We start from the raw sequence: 23,561 nt of genomic DNA, 5'->3' as shown, positions 1-23,561 counted from the left end.
TGTGAATATTGAATTTTGCAGAAAAAAAATACCTTTTTATGACTTCCAAGATGGCTGCACATCGATCAACAGGTTGATTTGAACTCTCCCAGTGCATAATCAGAAATTGTTAAAAAGGGACCAGTGAAGCTGTCAGTTTGAGTGAAATTTGGTTACTGTAAATTACACTGTCTGGAAGCCATTAAAGAAGAAAAGCTGGAAAGCTTGAGAAAAAATCAACCACAAAAGAAAACTTTGTCGGGGAAGAATCTTGCAGCTGTTTAGCAAAAAGCAATTACATCTTCAGCTTCGGGTAGATGATGTGGTTTCCAGTACTTTCTATGGAAAAAAAATCAGAGGTGTTTAAAATAAATGAAAGACTGAAGGAAAATATCAAGTCAAACAACAAAAGGGTGGAAAAACAGAAGAAGCTAACCAGCTATACAGATGAACTGATAAAACTGCAAACATCAGATAATCTTCTTCTTTCGGCTTTTTCCCGGTTAAGGGTCACCACAGCGGATCACTTGTCCACTCATGATTGACAGTGGAGTTTTACGGTGTTGAGATGCCAGCCTGGTGCCCAACCTTCCACAGAAGGCACACACACTCATGCATGCACTCATGCCTAGGGCCAATTTTAGAGCATCCAATCCACCTACAGCATGTCTTTGGGATGTGGGAGGAAACCGGGGCACCCGGAGGAAACCCAACCACAGGGAGGACATGCAGACTCCACACAGAAGGCACCCCAGCCAAGGATCGAACCAGAGAACCTCTTGCTGTGAGGCTGCAACGCTAACCGGTGCACCACAGTGGCCACCCTGCAAATGTCAGATAATGAAATGAAGAAAATGCTGTCTGAGCATGAGGCTTCTAAAGAAGAGTTATTTCAAAAATAATATGGCTGGAACTCAGAGCACACAAAGAAAACCTGAGATTTTCTGCTGTGCCAGAGAAGCTGGAGTGAGTAGACTGCATCAGTTTTATGAAGGAACAAATAAGCAGCTGGACTGGTGTTCCACAGCAGGATTTGTTAACTGAGAGGGCAAACTGTGTACATGTTCCAAATCTGGCCATGAGAAAGTATTAAGGGCGTATAATAGAAAATATGCAGTCAAACCAGTAAAAAGAATTGTTCCTGATGAATCTGTGACAGACAGGAAAAGTATTAAAAATTGGGCCAAAAGAGTGTTTGCTGAAAATGATTACTCACTGTACCCTAGGCAGAAGAGAAGCAAGTTTATGCCAGCAACCAGGGAATGTTGGGAGGCAGATTTTTTCCTGGAGAATCAAATATATTTCTGAAGACAGAAGTGGCTAACGAGGAATTGACCATTAGTTGTAGCATTACAACTAGATTGTCTATTATGAATATTAGAGTTGGTATTTCTTGGCCAAGTAAAAACTTGGCCGTGTGAAAAATCGTGTAGGTCCCTTTGAAGCTTATGCTTCTTCTGTTCCAACAAGTGTCTCTCAAACAGGGAGACGCTATCCAAAAGGAGTTCCATCAACTTCAAGCACATTTATATCCTGGTTTGAATGAGAAGATACCCATTAAGCCAGCACTTAGGAACAGGAGGCTGACTTACAAATAAATAATTCATTATTATATTCTTTAATATGTACTTTTTTATATACGTGCTTAAATGTTTTATGTATAGTTTTTATTTACATGTTTTTGCATATTCAAAGTGAACATTTTTTGTATAACTAGTTTTTAGATAGGTTCTTTGAGGTTTTTATGTATATCTTACTTAATTGAGGTGATGTTTTCACTCCCTAATTAAGATGTTAATTAGTGAGTTAATTGGTTCATATACAAATAGAGAGGGTTTTCATTTTTGTAACACTATTGAAGTCTGAAGAAGCCATCTTGGTGAAAGCGCTTACCTGTTCTGAAATTGTTGAATAAAAGAACCTTATTTTACCTAAAGGTCCAGCAAATTGTTTTTTTCTAAACGGCTTTACAAGAATAGAAGTTGGCCTGAATAGACATCTTTATGGTAACTGATATTCACTGCCAGAGGGTGTCACTGAGCCTGTTTTATTGTTGTTTGACTTTGCTTGCTCTATTAGTGCTCAGTGCCATTTGTTTCACAGCGGTGTTGGTTATCTATTCTACTAAAAAATATAAAACACCTCAATATCTTGAAAACTTCAAAATGCTTCACAATCATACTAAAAATCAAATAAATGAAGAAAAAAAATACTATTATAACTTTCAGAAGAATACTAAACACAACCCTAAAAAATGTTGGACATCCATTAAAGAAATCTTACATCTTGGCCAAAAATTTAACCCATACTCCTCTTGCAATAACTCACCATTCAAAACTGCAATACAGTTCAACTCTTCTTTCTATAGATAGTATAGCATCTTTAAACAAGGATTCCTCAACATCTAATCCAAATCTTGCCCAACAGCTACATATGACCACATCCACTTTCATCTTCAAACCTGTGCCCACATCCTACATAAAAATACTCAAATTTACACTGTGCTCTTCTTCAGCTGATGACCTTCCAAGTGAGTACCTAAAATAGCAGCCAAGAGCATTGCCTGTCCTGTCCTGTCTCAATCCTCATAAATAGGTCAGTCCAGGAATTCCACATTCCTTCTCTCTGGAAAAAGTCACACATTATCCCTCTGCACAAAGGAGTAAATTCAACAGACATTAATAACTTTAGACCTATTGCAATCTCACAAAAATACTTGAAAAATGTATTCAAAAACAATTGCTAGAATAGCTCCTGCAGGAAGAACTCCTATCCCATACACAACACGGCTTCTGTCCCTCCCATAGTACTAGCACTGCCCTTCTAACCTATATAGATACTGTCAATAACACTACAGATAATGGCAAACTAGTTTCTTCCTTATTTCTAGACTTGTCTAAAGCTTTCAACACAGTTTGTCACAGCAAACTTCTACTTCAGTTGTCCTTTCTATGTCTCTCTGAGTCAGCTTTTTTGAGGTTCAAAAGTAACCTGCCCAATAGCTATCAATGGCACTCCATGGTCTCTCCTTATCTCCCAGTCACCACTGGTGTATCACAAGTCTCTATCCTTGGTCCCCTCCTCTTTAACATTTTCACCAATGCCCTCTATACTTCCACACAATAGGCCACCTTAATAAAATACACACATGATTCCACTCTCATTTGTGCATTTGACAACATGGTACACATCCATACCTCTCAACCTGGAAACATCAAAAATATGGGCAAGGCCCATGAAAAATAGGTACAAATCTGTACGCTGATTAACGTAAAATTTGCATACATAATTAAGTAACCCCACCCACTCCAATGGAATTGTGGGATACCAACTTTCAAACGCAAACTGAAGAACAGACAACCAAAATATGGCACCAGAGTCCCCCTGTAGCCATTCCAATGTGGCATTGCCTGGCTATTTTGCTCCATTTACCATAAAACAGTAATGTGTGCATACTGCTTTACTTCTACAATGATACCCATACCACATCCAAAGAAAATGCATCTGGTAGTGGTGGATAAAGATTACCTTTGTGCTGTTTTCAAATCACAGGTCCCTGGCTTTCACATAAAACTAGAAACATACATGCGTTCTTTGATACACCTTCCTGACTTTATTAAATTACATTCCTTGTATAATACAGCACACTTGTTAGATTTAAGATAGAGCGCATTGTAAAATTTATTGTTTGAACATTTTTCAGTAGGTAATGAAACAAAATGCATGAACCAATAATGACAAAACTGCCCAATTTAGAACATTTCCATCATAAAAGTCTACTTCCACACACACACACAAACAGACACACAAAATGTTTATATATATATATATATATATATATATATATGTATACACACACACACACACACACACACACACACACACATAAAAATAGAATGACAGTAGTGTAAGCCATAGGCATCTTGCACAGCTTCCCTCACTTTTTCTATTTCAATTTTTTTTTTGGGGGGGGGTCAAAAGGCCAAAAACCAGGACACATTTTAAACATTGCTTGTATAATTTTGGAAAGTTGCTAGATTAAAATGTGTTACCACCATGTATTTCACTGCCAAGTCTTGAACCCAGGACCCTGTGCACTACAGTCAGAGCAACATACAGTAGATACCACTATGCTGAATCAGCAGTTTCCAGAAAGACAGGAAGAATGAAACTGAAAAATGGCCATCATTTAGTGAATTCAGATCTCACTTCTCACCATAGCTCTCAACCTCTTAGCACAAAAAACTTGGACAAAGCCAATAGCAAGGAATATACTTCTCACCATAGCTATCAACGTCTTAGCACAAAAAACCTGGACAAAGCCAATAATGGGTGAATTCAGCCCCAAAACAGAGACAAATTTCAAACAGCAATCTTATAAACCTAGAAAACTGCTAGAATAAAAGGTTGTGTTACCATTTATTGCCTGAACAATATAAAGTCTGAAATTCAAATGCCTGTCATTATTTAGTTAATTCAATCCTGAGAGCTGAGATAAGGAAAGGTTGTATTTCAGATGCTTTACTGCTCCGTGTACAATGTGTTAGACAGGCAAATCATACTGGTTCTGTTACAGGTGTTATCTGATCATGAGTAGGGAATGTATTTAGTGGTAAAAGATAAGAGTTTATATATTTACTGGACTCATATATTAGCAGTGTCTTTGTAAGCTTAGCAATGTGTATAATCATAGGCTTTTGTTGAGATCATTTCTTGCACAGCTATAAAACAGCTGTAGTCTCCTCCAAGAAAAGAGTGCTCCATCAAAATATGTAGTATTTAATTTAAATCTCTGCACCTTATTCAATTCCCCTGTCATGTGTACATAAATATTAGCTGATATAACCTTGCTCCCTTGAAACATGTACATGGTTGCACTCAAGAAGTGCAGTGAATCATAATCATGTTCTGCATCATGAACGATGTTTCTGTTGTCTAATAAAATATTGCTTTCCATCTTCCATTTTCCTGAAATTGAAAGCCAAAAGCATGCTTGTATTATGTTTGCTTCTTGTAAGAAACTATAGCAATTAGAGAAGGGCTGCTTCTTCTGACCACAGTACAGGGTTTGATTTTTTCTTCCTTCATTTGTCAATTGTGGGACATCAGTAAATAGTCACTTGCACAGATAGTGCACTCCAGCTGCCTCTGAAGAATGACATTTATGTCCAGTAGATAAAATTAAAAAAATTATGCTGTCAGAGAAACTCCTACTTATCCAGCTAAACAGAGCACACACACACACACACACACACACACACACACACACACACACACACACACACACGCGCGCGCGCACAGTTCAAAAGCAAACTTATTCAGTTCACAATGCAATATACATAAAATCACATACAGTTCAAAAGCGGAATACCTGAGCAGTTCAAAAGCAAAGCAAACCAACCTTCAGTTCAAAAGAGGATGCCTGACTACCTCAGCAGTTCAAAAGCAAACCAACGTTCAGTTCAAAAGCGGACGCTGGACTACCTGAGCAGTTCAAAAACAAAGCGGACTACCCAAGGAGTTCAAAAGCTAAGCAAACCAACGTTCAGTTCTAAAGCGGACTATCTGAGCAGTTTAAAAGCAAACCAAACCAAACTTCAGTTCATAATGCATACGTTCTACCACAGTTCAAATGCAATATGCGTTCGGTTCAGTAGTTCAAAAGCAACATACCTTAAGTTTGGCGATTCTGCAGTCTTCCATGCTTACAATTACAAGCAGTAGCAAAGCCGCACTCGCAAGCAGTAAAGTTCACAAAAGAAAAGCTTTTCGCGCTCGCAGCCAGCTCATTTCTGACTGGCTGATGGAGCTGACATAATCACGCACGATTGAAATTAAAAAAAAAAAAAAATCGGGAATGAAGTGGTGTCACTCGGGAATTGTGGCACCCCATTATTTGGGCCCCAAAACTCGGTAAAAACCGAGTAATTCGGTACAGTTGAGAGTTATGTACACATCCAAAAAAATTACTCAGGAAGCTTTAACAGCTACTGAAACATGGCTTTGTAACTCACAACTCAAGCTCAACCCAAAAAAGACTGAACTGTTACTTTTTTCCCTCAAATCCCTCTCTCATGAAAAAAACAAAATTTAAAGACCTCTCTATTGATAATACAACCACTGAAGTCACTTTTCATAGAAAACTATTAGGGGTGATAGTGGATGATAATCTTACATTCAACGTACACATACAAAATTGCACAGGAAAAACTCATCAAAACTAGGGATGCTTTACAGTGCCAAAAACATTCAAACTGACGCAACTAAAACTAGACTTCCCACTACTTATCGCCTCCCCACCCTTCTTTATGGCGCTCCCATCCTTACTAACCTTCATGCTTCACAAAAATTAAAACCTGAGCAATGCTATAACAAAGTTGCTAAATTTGCAGCACATACCCCTTTCAGAACTCACTACTGTATAGCACTAAAAAGCCTGCATTGGTAAGAAATGCCACATCAACTAAGACATGCACAACTTCTTACTACCTATAAAATTATCCAGCATCCACCTGCTTGTTCAGCACTAAAATACATCCTACACAACTATGTTCCCAGTCAGTCACTGTACTCCAGTGACCAAAAAGGCTTGTCTACAAACCTAGCAAATCTGTTGAGCATTGTCTGTACTTGTACAAGGTTGCTAAGGCCTGGAACCCCTTACTTGTATCCATCAGGTCTATACACTCCCTCCCATCTTTTAAAACCACTCTGAAAGACTTTCTAGATAAAATCTGTCTTTGTTCTTGCTCAAAACCAGGATAAACTCTATCCTTAAATGTGAACAATTACCTTTTCATTCCTTATACCTCCTTACTCACCCTTCTTCACTTACTTCCTTACTGCTATCTAATTCTCTTCCCTGACTTTCTCTCTAAATATGCCATAAGCTTGTTTTTCCCATACTTCATATTGCAAGTCCTATTTGTACAAGACTAACCTACCTTTAACTTCTCTACAAACTGTCTAAAATTTCTCTAAATATTAAATGATTGCCATGCACATTGTATCAATTCTTAACCAATGTTTTTATCTCGTATCTAATTCGTTATAATTATTTAAACTGCAGATATTTTTGTTTTATGTTTGAAGACTGTAAAATTATTATTCTTAAAATTCAAAAAAGTCTGCTGAGGGATGGCTCCAGTATCCCAACTGAACTCAAAACGAATACAAAGGTTAATTCAAGCAGTACTGGCTGTTTTACAACACTAGCGCTTTCACACAATGCTTCTTCAGGTGTAAATACAATGCAAAACACTCACACCTTTTATCAGAAGGTAAAATGATCACATGACATACACCATTTAATTTTTAAAAAGAAAAACCATATAAAAATAAAAACATAACTCATTTTAAAAAGGTTTTCAAACCTATTAATAACTAAACATTATATATTAAAAATATATATACATAAATATATAAATATAACTAACTAAAAACAACTATCTAAAAACAAAAATGGCAAAAGGGATTTTACCTACGTAGAGCTCTCTTACTAAGGACAGGTTTCATGGGTACATAGTCATTGAGTCCATGACCATAATTGGCTCTAAGCATGACTATCCAATTGGCTTCCATTTCTTCTGTCCTGCCTCTAATGTCTCCCATTCTTAAACTCTCATATACCCTAGAAACTACCATAAAAAGAAATTTATGGTGTGCCCCCATCTTAACTACATGCTTTGCTAAGGCATTGGTGCTACTCCCTTTCCCAATATGATAAATGTGCTCCCTTATCCTATCCTTCAAAGCACGATCTGTCTTCCCAATATAGAAACATTTACAGATTAAACAACTAGCCAAATAAACAACATGCATTGTATCACATGTGGCTTCGACTTTAACATCAAAAACCCTTTCAGTGTCAAGGTGTATAAAAAATGTTTCCTGATTAATGTGCTTACATTGAGCACACTTCCCACAGGGCTTAGTCCCAACTAACTTCCTGCTACATTTCTTGTCTTTAACAATACATAATCTCCTTTTTAAATTCTTCTTATTCTTAAATGTGAACTCTGGTTTAAAGCCTACTATTTCAGATATCTGTGAGTCAGTTAACAGTATATCCCAGTGCTGATTTATAACATCTGTATACTTCTTAACATCTCTAGAATACGGTATACAGATCTTAAGCTTATTCCCTCTTCTTGCAGCATCTCTATATGATCTTTGTGAAAAATAGGGTCTTGCTTTAGTATCTCTCAGCTGAGCAACCTTACTGGCACTATGCTTAACCAATCTCTGATCATAGCCTCTCTCCATAAGATCACTAGTAGTCCTAGTCACTTGTTTATGGAATTCTTAGTCCTTCACACTCAGCCTAGATGCCCTATAAAACTGATTCTGGGCTACGTTCTTAAAAATATATTTGGGATGCATGCTATCACTGGATAATAAACTGTTAACATAACAATCTTTCCTGAACAATCTAGTGGACAACATATTAGTCCCATCCTTCTCTACAAAATGGGCAGTTCTTGTTCCAACACTTATGTGAATGCGGTCATGATGAAATGGGAGTCACAATATTTGTCTAGGAAGCCTTATTGTGATTTTATTTTATTTTATTTTATAGGAGGTTTGTCAATGATCTTTTTATTTTATGGAGAGGAACGGTTTCAGAATTGCAGACTTTTGTTGAATACATTAATGGCACTACGCAATTTTTGAGGTTCACTATGAACTACTCGGAAGTAGGTATACATTTTTTGGATGTTTTTGTAGAGAAGGATGGGACTAGTATGTTGTCCACTAGATTGTTCAGGAAAGATTGTTATGTTAACAGTTTATTATCCATTGATAGCATGCATCCCAAATATATTTTTAAGAACGTATCCCAGAATCAGTTTTATAGGGCATCTAGGCTGAGTGTGAAGGACGAAGAATTCCATAAACAAGTGACTAGGACTACTAGTGATCTTATGGAGAGAGGCTATGATCAGAGATTGGTTGAGCATAGTGCCAATAAGGTTGCTCAGCTGAGAAATACTAAAGCAAGACCCTATTTTTCACAAAGATCATATAGAGATGCTGCAAGAAGAGGGAATAAGCTTAAGATCTGTATACCGTATTCTAGAGATGTTAAGAAGTATACAGATGTTATAAATCAGCATTGGGATATACTGTTAACTGACTCACAGATGTCTGAAATAGTAGGCTTTAAACCTGAGTTCACATTTAAGAATAAGAAGAATTTAAAAAGGAGATTATGTATTGTTAAAGACAAGAAATGTAGCAGGAAGTTAGTTGGGGCTAAGCCCTGTGGGAAGTGTGCTCAATGTAAGCACATTAATCAGGAAACATTTTTTATACACCCTGACACTGAAAGGGTTTTTGATGTTAAAGTCGAAGCCACATGTGATACAATGCATGTTGTTTATTTGGCTAGTTGTTTAATCTGTAAATGTTTCTATATTGGGAAGACAGATCGTGCTTTGAAGGATAGGATAAGGGAGCACATTTAACATACTGGGAAAGGGAGTAGCACCAATGCCTTAGCAAAGCATGTAGTTAAGATGGGGGCACACCATAAATTTCTTTTTATGGTAGTTTCTAGGGTATATGAGAGTTTAAGAATGGGAGACATTAGAGGCAGGACAGAAGAAATGGAAGCCAATTGGATAGTCATGCTTAGAGCCAATTATGGTCATGGACTCAATGACTATGTACCCATGAAACCTGTCCTTAGTAACAGAGCTCTATGTAGGTAAAATCCCTTATGCCATTTTTGTTTTTAGATAGTTGTTTTTAGTTAGTTATATTTATATATTTATGTATATATATTTTTAATATATAATGTTTAGTTATTAATAGGTTTGAAAACCTTTTTAAAATGAGTTATGTTTTTATTTTTATATGGTTTTTCTTTTTAAAAATTAAATGGTATATGTCATGTGATCATTTTACCTGCTGATAAAAGGTGTGAGTGTTTTGCATTGTATTTACACCTGAAGAAGCATTGTGTGAAAGTGCTAGTGTTGCAATAAAGCCAGTACTGCTTGAATTAACCTTTGTATTAGTTTTGAGTTCGATTGGGATACTGGAGCCATCCCTCAGCAGACTTTTTTGGACTTTTAATTGCTTTATTTATTGTTGCTGCAGAGGTATCTGGTGCTTTATATACGTTTTTTGTCTGGGATTATTGTTCTTAAAATGTTTTGAAATAATTTGGAGCATTTCTTCCCGGACCTTCACTGAAAATGGGCTTCTACTCAGTCAGACTTTCCCGGTAACCAAATGTCAATAAATAAATAAAGCAAGCAATTACTTTTTCCTATGTGTAAGCTATACAGGCTTTACACAATAACAAAATAAAGGATGGACAGAATGGAGTTGAAGTTAATATAAAGCTGTGATCCAAAATGAATTGATCATATTATACTTAGAATTAAGATAACAATGTCTCCTGTTTTGCATGGGAGGATGTCTAGACTAATGTCATTAATTAAAGCTATAAACAATTTTTTTTAGCAAACAGGCTTGAACATAAGACATGCTTAACCCAAAAAAGACTGATACGGGAATGATGAAAGGCATAGTAATGATAGGTTTCCTACATTTCCAAAATGTTTAGCTAATTTCTATTACTAATGCTATCAGAGAAAGACAAGAAATCTGCAGGTGCAGGTAGTTGGCCATGGAAAGTCTGAACATTGTGCTGAGTGAAACTTACAAAGATTCTTTCAATCACCTGCAAAGTTACTAGCTGTTTTTTTTTCTCACTGCTGCCTGCTTTTACTTAGAGGTGAGCTGTATGCAGGTGCATGCAATTAATCTTGAGAGTTTGGAGCAAGTTTTGTAATTACATGCCATCCCAGCAGCTTAATACTTTAATGCATTTAATATAGTAAACATTCTTCGATCCCAAAGGATCATAGGTTTGTGCCTCTACTGGATTGATTCGAACAGCGTCTTCTGTGGCTGCGCAATCCAAAGCAGAATTGGCAGTCCTTTCCACATTCTGAGCAGCAGTATGAGATATCGGCCTGGTATAATTGATCTTCCTGAGGGCTTTCTTATTCTCTGCTCTCCTTGCCAAGGTGGTCTCATTCACTTCCCACTTCCAGGCATACTTGTCTGAGGTGAGAGAATACCAGGTGTTCGGGCTGTTGGAAAGAGTGCTGAGGTCATGCTTGCATATGTCCTTGTAGTACAACTTGGATCATCTTTTTGGCTTTTTCCACAGTCTAGCTCTCCAAAAAGGAGACCTTTCAGTATTCAATCATACATGATGCACAACAGATGAGCCAACCAGTGCATACTGTGCATAATTTAAGTCTATTTATTTAACTGTAGCCAGTGCACTTTTTCATATTGTTAAAAGTTAATGTTTACTGAAAGCATGCAGGGTCTTTTTCACATTCGAATGCGGAATAAAGATAAAAGAAAAGATAGAAATCAATGTGTGAATACAAGCCATAGCATGTGCTTTAGGATGGGTAACCTTTTTTAAAATTAGGTAATGCTTGTAGGTGCAGCCTTTGATTTGGGGCAACTACACCTATCTGGAAGGGTAAATTTTGTTGAGAATGTACATATTTTGTGTGCTTATTCTAAGTTAAATAGGGATGGAGGGCTCTGAACTGAATTTAGTTTTTTGTGCTCAACACTGAAGAAGAAAAAAACAGCTCTGAAGATATTGTCAACAGGTACAAATGGAGATGGGAAGAAGCAACTTCAAATATCAGTTTGCTAAACATTAAGGCATACATGCAAGTCAAAAGCTAGAAATACACTTCCAAAAGAGCTGTCATGAATAAAAGGTGGGGGTAACAGCTTTCCATCATAATGGCTACTCTGTCCATATTATTATGGTATGTAAATGGCCTAACCCATACAAACAAAAAAGCAAAGAGTAATGAATTGCATTATGAAATGTAGGGTGCAAATAACAATGTTTCAGGAGACAGCTGCAAAGAAATGAGCATTTGAATTTGACAAAGAAAGGATTTCAGGATTGGCATTCAGCAGAATATCAGGAAAAAAAAGGGTCCAAAAATACTGACTGCTAGACAAGCAGAATCCAGCAGTGACAGAAGTTGGAAAAAAATACAATAATGTTAGATAACTGATAGCAGGGGGCTACTGACAGGGGAAGAGGATTATACTGGCATGAATTTTATATTCCACTAAAAACTGCTATTAATAAGCGTATAAAAAATTTTGGAGAAATAATCAGCTTTCAGCAAGGAATTAACTTGATATGCGATAGTGAAAGTGAATTAGGGGATCTTCACTGGAAAGTATAACAAAAAGAGTAGATTGCTGTAGATATAAATGGGATTATTTGGTGTGGAAGATGTGAATTTGGTAGTAAGGTACAATAACTAGGCTACATTGAATAAAAAATATATTTTATATGAGCATGTGCATTTAATTGAAAGCTTTGACAAACAATGACTACTTCAAATGACATGCTAATGAAAACTAAGATAAAGATGAAGGGTAATAAAGTAAAAATGAGATATTGGCACTTTCCTCTTTACCTGTTAAAAGAGGAATTTAAAGAAAAGGGTAATGGAAATGAGTTTTGAGTTATTAGGGAAGGCAGACATTTCATCAAAGGAGATACATAGTGAGTAGGATAAAATGAAAATGGAGTATAAAAATAAGACAGAAAAGCAGAACAGTAGGTAACACGAGAAAAAAAGTAATACAAATTATTTAGTAGGGTTGACAGAGGTTAAAGTATTGCCAAAGATTTTCACTAAACATGAAGATGAAAAACTGAAGTGGTAAAGGGAAAACAAGGAAGCATTTGGAAAATATGGGTAAGTTTAAACAGGCTGCTGTTCAGCAACTATTTTTGATAAGGTCTCCAGAGCACAACACTTTTAGCACTATGACATAGACAACAGAAAGAAAAAGGTGTTGTTGCCAAACTTAAGGTGCCTATGACAAGAAATCAGAGATCCTACAAAGGTACAGGAGATATGTTGGAGATGTTAAGAAAAATCTGTATAAAAGCAGAGGAATGTGCGTCCAAGAAAATGCAAATATAGAAATCTTTATGGAAGATTTACTTATGCCAATGTTAGAGGAGGAAAAGATTCAACAATTAATAGTCAAGAGAGGAAGAGATGAGATTAAAAACAGTAATATATACAGTAGAGTGTCAATTACCATAACTAATTGGGACTATAAACTGTTCGAATAATCAAATGGCGCAGTGGTTAATGTTGTCACCTCACAGCAAGATGCTCTCCGATTCGATTCTCATCTGGGTGCCTTCTGTGCGGAGTCTGCATGTCCTCCCTGCATTTGTGTGAGTTTTCTCCATGAGCTCCGGTTTCCTCCCACATTACAAAGACATGCATCTGGAGCATTTCTCTCCAAGCCTCCACTGAAAATTGGCTCGTTCCAAATCAGACTTTCCTAGTAAACAAATGTTAAATAAAACAATAAATAAATAATAATTAAACATATAATTGAACCAGATAAAAAACTTCTAAAAATGTTTCTGATGAACATTAAACAAGAAAAATAAAACAAATTTACTGTTAAGTACAAAACAGTATATTATTGTAGTACAAGCTCAAAAAATATACACAAGTGAATACGAATAAAGTTTACATATTCAGACTTTAAGATTTTTCCTACCCAAAAACTTTGGAAGTGCCGTTCAGATAACTGACGTTTCAGATAATCGATGTTCGGATAATCGACTCCTTACTGTAATGAATGAACAGGGGGGCTCCAGAAACAGACAGCATTCCTGTGGAGAGTAGGAAGTTGAGAGGTAAGAAAGTGATAAAGACCTTTGGCAACATTAACAAAAAAATGATGATCCAGATGGAAGCACAATGTAAGAAAATACCACTAATACTGGTGGCACTTGATGCACAGAAAGCATTCAATAGCGTCAGCTGGGATTTTGAGTAAGGCAATGGCAGCATTTGTATTCCCTGATAGAATAACAGGGTTAATTAGAGAATTATGAAGGACTGCAGACAGGAATTAAAGTGGGAGGGCTCCTCTCTGAAAAGCTGTGTTGAAACAGAGGAACAAGGAAAGGGTGTCCTCTTTCACTTTGATTTGCTTTATGTTCAGAGACACTGGCAAAGAAAATAAAGGACTCACAAATTCAAGTATGTAAATGGTATGGTAATCAAGAAAATGTATTTTTACTTGTAGATGACATTAACTTGTACGTGAAAAATCCAGAAAAGGACATTATACTGTTGTGAAACATTTTAAGACTGTTTTGAATCCTTTTGGGATATAAAATTAATGTTGATAAACAGGCAATAGCAGTAACCTAAGTACCCAAACATGAACTGTCTCAGCAATACCTACACTTATGGGGGTAAATAATTTAGGTGTATGAATTAAAAAGGAAAAATGATTTTGTTATGGCAGCTAAAGATTTGCAGGAAAATACCAAACAAAAGATAATATAAGCTTGATGATGGAGGATAGTAAAACACAAGCAGTGAATGTGTATTGTAGTCTCTTTAATTTTACCCATACAATGACAACTAATAAAGAGTTGAAGGAATTTATCTGACAGAGGAAGAAGGCAAGACTTAAGTGGGATAAATTGATTCTCTCCAAAGTGTAGAGAGGTATAGGATTACCTGATTTGAAGAGCTATTTTAGTGCTGAGTAGTTAAGGTTCATATTCATAAAACAAGCAGAAGGTTCTAAATCAACGTGAAAAGGAATAATGATGAAATGGCAAGGGGGCGCAGTTCAAGAAATAAAATTAAAACAAGATTTTGAATGCGGGTCAAGGAGAACAACAGAAAGATTTTGCCATAAGATACAACTGCAACCAGGGCTATAAAAATAGGCAAGAGGGGGCTGAAATTGCTGCAGAAAATTATCAAAGTAACCAAGGTATTGGGAGCAAATAACTATACACGTAAGAGTAGTATTGTGAAATGAGGCCAAGCCCTACCGGGGATTAATATCAAGAGTATAAGCAAAAAGCCAGGGATTGGAGAATGCTATGAGAAGCTATGGTAGAGTTTTAGTTGAGTCTAGAACAGACACTGCTGATAAAAAATGGATAGTTTGTAGGGCATATAAAATATTGCACTATAACAATAAAAGTTAATCACAGGATGTTAGAGAAAGCAATTTAGAAAGTATTAATTGGAGGACATATGTATGACTCCCAAGTATGCAACACTGTCCAAAATACTTAGGATTTTTTTTGCTTTTAAGCATTTGTGTAGGTACCTTGTACCCTAATCAGACTTCAGACAATTTTTCCTCAGGCAGACATCAAATGTTGGGGAAAAACTGGAAGGAGACTGGTAACTGAGAGGGTGTGTTTTACGAGTGTAATGAGATGGTAGACTTAAAAATTCACTACAATGTACTTTGGCAGAAATGCTGGGGGAGTAGTACTAACTAAGGAAATTATTATTTTGAGATAGGAAACTGCTGGATCTGAATTGACTAGACAGAGTAAGGCCTTACTTAGTTGAATGTTAATGGTACTCCCCAAAAAAACTAGAGAAAGTAAATCAAAATCTAAACGATCTGTAACTAAAGTAATGAATATTGTAAAGAAGGAAAAAAATGGAAGTGGGGTCATTAAAAAAATGAAGCAGCAAATAACATAGAAATAAATGGAATTTGTTGGAGCAAAACACATGCAAAATAATGGTCAGAAGGAGGGCTGAGATTTAAGGGAAGGCAAGAATTTAGCAATTTTATGAAATGGAGTGAATGACACGTGTTAAAAAAACTGCCTGAATGCAATGTTCTGCCTATATGGTAACCTTAAAGTTAAAATGATTGTGAATGCATAAGTATATACTACTTTATGTGTAAAACTGTATTTCCCACATGTCCCAGGTAGTGGCTGAAAAATGTCCATGAGTCAGTTTATTTACCTGGTTAACAAAAGTAAATAAATAAAGCTGATGACAGACCAAGCCCTTCTTTTTCTTATTCTTGGTACAGTAAACTCTCAGTTAACCAGAACTCAAGCAACCAGAACTCTCAAGCACCCAGAAAAAAAAAATCAAAGAAATACAGTACAATTTTCATGTATTGCAGTTTTTGCCCCCCACCCCACCCCACCGTAGATGCATATCTTACAATATTAAGAGTTTCAAAAAGGAAGATAGGAATAAATTTCCTCTCTTCCCAACCTAAGAACGAGTCAAACCAAACAAAGAGTACAGGGTACAGTATTAGTCAGGCCTATTTTTACTAGTAACTCTCAAGCAACCAGAAACTACAGTTATCTGGCATCTACCAATCCCCATGGGCGCTGGTTAACTGACAGTTTACTGTAAAACTCATGACAAGAAGAATACAACTGCAGTAATGACTATGATGAGAAAGGGCCTAAACATTTTGCCTCAAACACCTTTTGTACCATATTTTCGGCTTCTTAAAAACAAACAAGATTGAGATTTACAAACAATGTTCAACCTCTGGCACTACGCTTTTCACCATGAGGTTAAAGGAATGGCTACCAATACCAACATATAACACCACAACCTCAACATTTATAATTTATGGGATCAATGAATTGCCACAAATGTGTCAGCTTTTACTTCTAAGACAAGCAAAACAAAGTATGAATAACTCTTTTATTGTATGTGTACAAGTCAGGAACACTGCCAGAAGGTGCTGTGTTCCAGGTTGGAGTGGTGATGTCTGCCAACCATGTAGATGATGCTTCAAGTCCATACGTCTTTACCAGTGAAAACTAGGATTGCATTATTAGCATTTATTTCCTTTTAAAATGGGAATATAAAATAATTCATAACCATAAAATCCAAAGGATACAGGTTTCAATGTTGGCCCCGACTATGTATCCGGCCACGTCAAAGTTGATGCGGATAAATTTACCCTACAAGGAGAAAGGAAAACAGACAGTGAATAAAAATACTGATTATTAGTATGCCTGGTACAGTTAGTTAACTAAATGAGTTAAGGTGCCTCTACACAGAAGATATAGGTAAACTGTAGCCATCGCACTCTTAGAATCATTAAAATTCAAAGTATGACAGTCTATCACAGACCATCTGTACCTGTATGCAAACACACCCACTTACACAAAAAACATACATAAAACATTTAGAACAAACCTACACACTGAATTATACATATATGGGGAAATGTATTACAATACAGAGTAGTAAAACAGAAGCAAAGGATGATACAATTATCTTCTGAAAAAAAATGAGAATACTGCAGAAAGCTATGTCTGTAACGTGTCAGACAAAGTGAGAAGTTAACCATACTGAACGGCTGTTTGGAAAAAATATGTACCCTACAGGTTCATAGGTAGGTACAAGGCTATTGGCCCTAGGGCCTATATAAGCCTAGCCACAAAAGTACCCTGGCTTTTACCACCCAAAAAATTATTTTCCTGTGCCCCTGTTGAGCAGAGCCACAGAAGTGATCCCCGATGTGAATTTTCAATTTCCATCCAATCATCAAGATTTTCCTTGAAGAGTGCTAATGAGGAGCTTTGTTTGACATAGATAGGTAGTCTGTTCCAGAGTATTGGAAGTCTCTGTGACAGGAATCTATCCCTCCAGAATGTTCTGTTTATTGTGGTGACAAGGTTTAGGTTACAACATGTAGCTCGGAGGGATTGGGATTTCTTTAAGTGGAGCATGTGCAACAGCTCTGGGTTTGACACAGCTTTGTGTGTCAGGCAGAGATCGCCCCTGAGTAGGCGATATGCGACGGAGTAAAGCTGGAGTTTTTTGAGACGGTCTGCGTAGGGCATATGTTCTAAGTCAGTAATCCTCTTTGTGAGGTATTTCTGTGGCCTTTCCAGTTGTTGTAGATGTCTACTGAGGTACATACTAAAAGGGGCATTGTACTCTATAATGGGTCTAATGAGTGATGAGTAGAGGGGAACAATGACCTCTTTTTTTCCTGGATGAGAAACCTTTTGTGATGAGGTGTGCCACATAGACGGATTTCTTGACCACTGTGGCGATGTGATTATCAAAGCAGAGACTACCGTCCACCTGTGACACAAGGTCTCATCACACTTTCAGTGTTAAGTAGACTACTACCTATGTGGTAGTTCATGGGTACAGAGTTTTTACAAAAGGGGATGACAATGCAATTTTTGGCACTGAGCTTCAGGCCATGGGTTTGACACCAAGCATCTGTCTCAGCGAGGTTCTTTTGTAGCATGTCCACATTGTTAGGAGTTTTGACTATGGCTCCTAGTTTGCAGTCATCTGTGAACTTCGTTAGCCAAAGGCATTCTGTGTTAGCATGTACTTCAGTGAAGTAGATACCAAGCAGGACAGGACCCAGGACTGAACCCTGTGGTACTCCACTTGTCACTGGTCTGAAGTCGGATTTGGAGTCTGCTACGTTCACAGTGTGGGTTCTGTCCGTGAGCCAGTTGACAACCCATCTTGTGACATAGGGATTTATACCTCGTTTAGTGAGTTTATCTATAATTCCAGAGTGGGGGATGGTGTCGAAAGCCTTGGCGAGATCTAGATAAGCTGTGTGAACCACCTTACCCTCATCTATGGCTTTGGTGACTGCTTCAAAGAAGTTTATCAGGTTTAGGAGACAAGATCTGCCTTTTACACACCCGAACTGGGTGGAGTCCAGAGTCTGGAGATTACCAATGTCTTTGTTTATGAGTTCCATGATGATACGTTCCATAGCCTTGCAGACCAGGCTCATCAGACTAATGGGGCAGTAGTTCCCGGGGTCCATTGTGGCTCCGCCTTTGTGGAGTGGGATAACCATCGCAGTGCGCCATTCAGTGGGCACAAAGCCTGCGGTGAGGCTATGATTGAACATGGTACTTAGGTGGGGTGCCAGTACATTCTGTAGTTTGTGTAGAACGCAGCCTGGGATACTGTCATGTCCCATGGATGCTGTGTTCTTGACTTTGGAGAGTGTGTTTTTTTACCTCTGCAGCCATGATTACAGGAACTTTCCATTTTTCCAGTATAGAGATGGGCCTTCTAGGGGGTGAGAGGGGGGTAAAGTTAGCACTGAACCTATCTGCCAGGATGTTGGCAATATCAGTTGGTTCTGTATATTTAGTGCCATTGTGCTGTAACTCAGAGCAGATCTGAGTGTTGCCACTGAGTTTCTTCACATAGCTAGAAAATGCTTTGTGGTTGTCTTTAGAGTCAGTGGCAATTTTGTTTTCATAACTACCGTTGGAGGATTTTATGAGGGATCTCAGCTTCTTACTGAGGCTGACCAGGGAGTTCCTCCAGTCATGGGATTTTACTCTTTTTTGCAACAGTTTCTTTCTTCTGTTGTAGAGTTTGTTTATGGCAGAGGACCACCAGATTGGCTTCCTTTTTTTGGAGGATAGCATCTTGGTTCTGTTAGGGATAGCACGATCCATGGACTCATGTAAGTGCTTATAAAGTGCATTTGTGTAGGATTCAGCAGTCGTACCTCTCTTGTCCATCTGCATGGGTGTCATGAAGTTTGCCACTTCTGTCTTAAAAAGTGTGAAGTTGGCTTTGGAGAAGTCTTTTACGGTAGTTTCCCAAATGGGAGGTGGGGGCAGGATGTGGATTTCTAGGGTGATTAGCTTGTGGTCAGATCTGACTAACGAGGAACTGACCCATGGTGTGGAAAGTACAGTTTTGTACCTACCATAAATGTAGATGTTCGAGTGCTAATACAGCTGCAGTAATCACAGATGGCTTTTCAGCCGTCAGGCGGTCCCTCGGTCGGCCGAATTCCAAATTCTTGGTCCGGCGTCGGTTGTTGTCGCTTACTCTTCTGACGTCAGGAAGGCCAGAGTATATAAGACACAGCCGACACCATGTTCTTCAGTCTTTCTTGCCCCAGATGTCAGGTGCCCCCCAAAAGGAAGGCAATACATAAATCAAGCTAATCCACAAAAGCAAGCAAATAAAACATAGCAGGATAACCCAGTCAGGAGGTAAGAATAGGTTTTCAGGCCCCCTGGCCTTACCAAGAGGGGAAGGAGGGAGGGAAACCTGTACTGCAGCTGTATTAGCACTCGAACATCTACATTTATGATAGGTACAAAACTGTACTATGTTCATCGTGCATACAGCTGCAGTAATCACAGATGGGTAGAGTCCCAAAGCTATGCATAGGGTGGTAGGTACTATGAGGAACTGGGTTGAGCCAGAATGCCCTGCAAAACAGCAGTGGCAAAGCCTGCTCTTGTTCTGGAATATAAGGGCAGATGGTAGTGTTTTGTGAAGGTATGTACAGAACTCCAAGTGGCTGCCTCCAAGATATCCTTAGTAGGCACACCTCTGAGGAAGGCTGTAGAGGTGGCTGTGGCCCTGGTGGAGTGAGATCTGATAACAGTAGGGACAGGTTTCCCATGATAGGAGTAACAAAAACGTATGCAGTGGCCAATCCACTTGGAAATGGTCTGTTTGGTAACTGGTTTCCCTGGAGCCCCTATGGCATAGGACACAAAAAGTTGGTCTGATTTCCTGAAGGACTTTGTTCTGTCCAAATAGTAACGTAGCTGCCTATGGATGTCTAAAGAGTGAAGCAGCCTTTCCCCTTTGTTTTGAGGGTTAGGATAAAAGGTAGGAAGGTGTATGGCTTGGTTTAAGGCTACCCTAGATACCACTTTAGGCATAAAAGATGGATTGGTACGAAGGGAAACCCTGTCCTGATGGAAGAAGAGGAAGGGCTGCACCGCCATGAGGGCCTGTAGTTCAGAAACCCTACGAGCTGAAGTGATGGCCAGAAGGAAAGCTGTTTTCCAGGACAAATACTGTAGGTCTGTTGAAGCAGCAGGTTCAAAGGGAGGCAATGTTAATTTTTCTAGTATGTAATTAAGGTCCCAGGCTGGTATTGGTTGTTTCCTTGGAGGTCTTATATTCTTAGCCCCTCTGAGGAACTGCCGTACGAGTGGATGTGAGAATAAAGGAGGATCCGTGTTGAATTCTGCAGAAATGGCTGAGGCGTGTATTTTGATTGAAGAAAATGAAAGTCCACTGCTCAGTAGTTCAGCTAGGTACTGTAAAACCTGAGGCAAGTTCAATTTTCTAGGGTCCTGCCCTCTTTTCTCATTCCAACAGCAAAACCGCTTCCATTTTGCGGAGTAAGCTTTTCTAGTAGATGGTCTTCTGGCCTCCAAAATGACATCCTGCACCTCCTTGGAGAGTAGAGTTTGATGTGGTGTTAAGGAATTTTCCATGCAGCTAGGTTGAGTGTTTTCAGCTGGCTGTGAAGGGTTTTGTAGTTGTTCTGCGTCAGCAGGAGAGGCATTAGAGGCAGGAACCAAGGAGGAGTATGTGTTAGGCTCCTCAGGAGTGGATACCAGTGTTGCCTTGGCCAGTCTGGAGCAATCAGTATCATCCTCGGTTTGTCTGTTCTTGCATTCAGCAGCACCTTGGGCAGAAGAGGCAGAGGTGGGAATGCATAAACTGTCCATGTTGTCCAACTGAATGAAAGGGCGTCCACTTTCCAGGCCTTTGGGTGAAAGGTCCTTGAACAAAACTTTTTCAATTGATGGTTTCTGTGGGAGGCAAAAAGATCTATATCTGGCCTCCCCCACGCTTGGACTATCTCCGTAAACACCTGTGGATGTAGCTTCCATTCGTGTGGATCTGTCATATTTCTGCTCAGAGTGTCTGCCAGTGTGTTTTCCATCCCTGGCAAGTACTGTGCTTGTAGTTCGATTTGTCTTTCCAGAGCCAAGTTCCAAAGAGTCATGGCTAGTCTGCACAAAGGGTATGAGTGAGTTCCTCCTTGTTTGTTTATGTACCACATTACTGTGGTGTTGTCTGTTCTTATGAGCAATTGTCCTGGATGCAGGAAGTCCTTGAAAGCTGTAATTGCATTTATTACTGCCAGCATTTCTTTTTGATTGATGTGAAGGTGCTTTTCCTTTTGGGACCATCTGCCCTGAATGCACCTGTCCTTCATGTGCGCCCCCCAGGCGTAATCTGAGGCGTCTGTGGTTATGACTTGTTTTGCTTGAGGCTTGCAGAATGGGAGGCCTGTGTTTACTTGACATGCTTGGGCCCACCATAGAATTCCTTTTGCAGACAGGGAATTATTGGAATAATTGCTTCCAAGCTGTGACTGTGTTGAGACCATAGATTTTTTAGGTACCATTGAAGTTTCCTCATATGCAGCTTTGCACACGGGATTAGAAGAATGCAAGATGCCATGAATCCCAGAGCCTGCAGGATTTTCCTTGCAGTAAGCCTGGTACTTTTTGCTAGTATTTTGAAGTACTGAGATAATTGCCCTTGTTTTTCTGGCGTAAGGTATGCCATCTGGGTGTTTGTGTCCAAGCTGGCACCCAGGAAGGTTATTTTCTGAGAAGGTGTTAGCTTTGATTTCTCCTTGTTGATGGTGCATCCCAGAGAAAGCAGTAACCGTGTCACATATGCCAGATGTTCCAGTAGTATATGTTTGCTGTCTGCTTGGATCAGGCAGTCGTCCAGATAAGGGTAAATTTGTATCCCTTGAAGTCTGCAATAGGCAATCACTGATGCCAGGCACTTTGTGAATACTCTGGGCGCAGTAGATAAGCCAAAGGGCAATGCAGAGAATTGATAGTGGATTGAACCTGCAAGAAATCTGAGGTATCTTCTGCAGCTTTGTCTGATTGGGACATGCAGGTATGCCTCCTTGAGGTCCAATGTTACCAGCCAAAACTCCTTGCCCAGCATGGGAAGAAGTTGCTGTAATGTGAGCATCTTGAATTTTGGTACGAGTATAAATGTGTTTAGGATGGATAAGTCCAGGATGGGTCTCCAGTCGGTTCCTTTTCTTGGTACCAGGAAAAGTCTTGAATAAAAACCTTGACCTTGTTGGTGCGTAGGTACCTTTTGTATAGCCCTCATGTTTAGGAGCTTTGAAATTTGCAGTTGTGCCTCTACCCTTTGATTTTGTGGTAGGTTTGGCATGCCTCTCATTTTTGGAAGAGTGTGAAATTGAAATTTGTAGCCTCTGTTTATAATGTCCAGTATCCATTTGTCTGTTGTGACAATATGCCAATTGCTTGCAAATAATGCTAGTTTCCCTCCCAAAGGTGCTGCCAACTGAGACTTGCTTGGCATGGAAATGAGGGAGTCATTGAGTTTGCTTCCTGTATTGTTGTGCACTGTCTTCACCACCTCTTGGTGCTGGAGATTGCCATTGTCTGCCTCTATATGACCCTTGTGATTGTCTTCTGCCCCTACCGCGTCTGTATCTGCCTCTTTGGGGCTTGTCAGTGGATGGAAAGGACCATTTTTTTGATGGCCAATTCCTGCTAAATCGTGGTGGCTGGACCTGTAAGAAAGCTTTGACAGTTTGCATAGATTTGGCTTTCTCTTCCATTTTTCGTAATATATCCTCAGCATTAGTACCAAAAAGAACATCCTTTTGTAAAGGTGCATCAAGAAGTTTTGCTTTCACATGATCAGGCAGATTTTGTTCCCTAAGCTAGGCATGTCTGCGAATGACTGATCCTGTAGCAGCCGCTCTACTGGAGGCCTCTAGGGCATCATAACCACATTGTAAAGTGTGTTTACCCACTTGATCTGCACTATGCATCATATCCTGTAACTCTTAAATCTGGTTGTTCAGGTTGAGACATTTTGTTTTTTAATTGTGATAACAGGAACTGTTGATATTTAATCATATGAAACTGGCAGTTTAAGGCCCTC

General features: G+C 38.8%; 1 protein-coding gene across 4 annotated transcripts in view; it reads right to left on the bottom strand.

Annotated features, from left to right (window-relative positions):
- LOC122809252 (myosin-10-like) overlaps positions 1 to 23,561 on the bottom strand; it is a 3,714,157-nt gene that overhangs the window by 2,333,191 nt on the left and 1,357,405 nt on the right. For all 4 annotated transcript variants that reach the window (XM_044080584.1, XM_044080595.1, XM_044080606.1 and 1 more), the window contains one exon: positions 16,735 to 16,798. In XM_044080584.1, the coding sequence (XP_043936519.1) occupies positions 16,735 to 16,798 (64 nt within the window). The remainder of the gene's footprint in view (positions 1 to 16,734; positions 16,799 to 23,561) is intronic.

The sequence above is a fragment of the Protopterus annectens genome, chromosome 1.part1, assembly GCF_019279795.1.
Source record: "Protopterus annectens isolate FY-2018-M chromosome 1.part1, PAN1.0, whole genome shotgun sequence".
Classification (NCBI taxonomy): domain Eukaryota; kingdom Metazoa; phylum Chordata; order Ceratodontiformes; family Protopteridae; genus Protopterus; species Protopterus annectens.
This window is presented reverse-complemented; position numbering and strand designations above follow the sequence as displayed.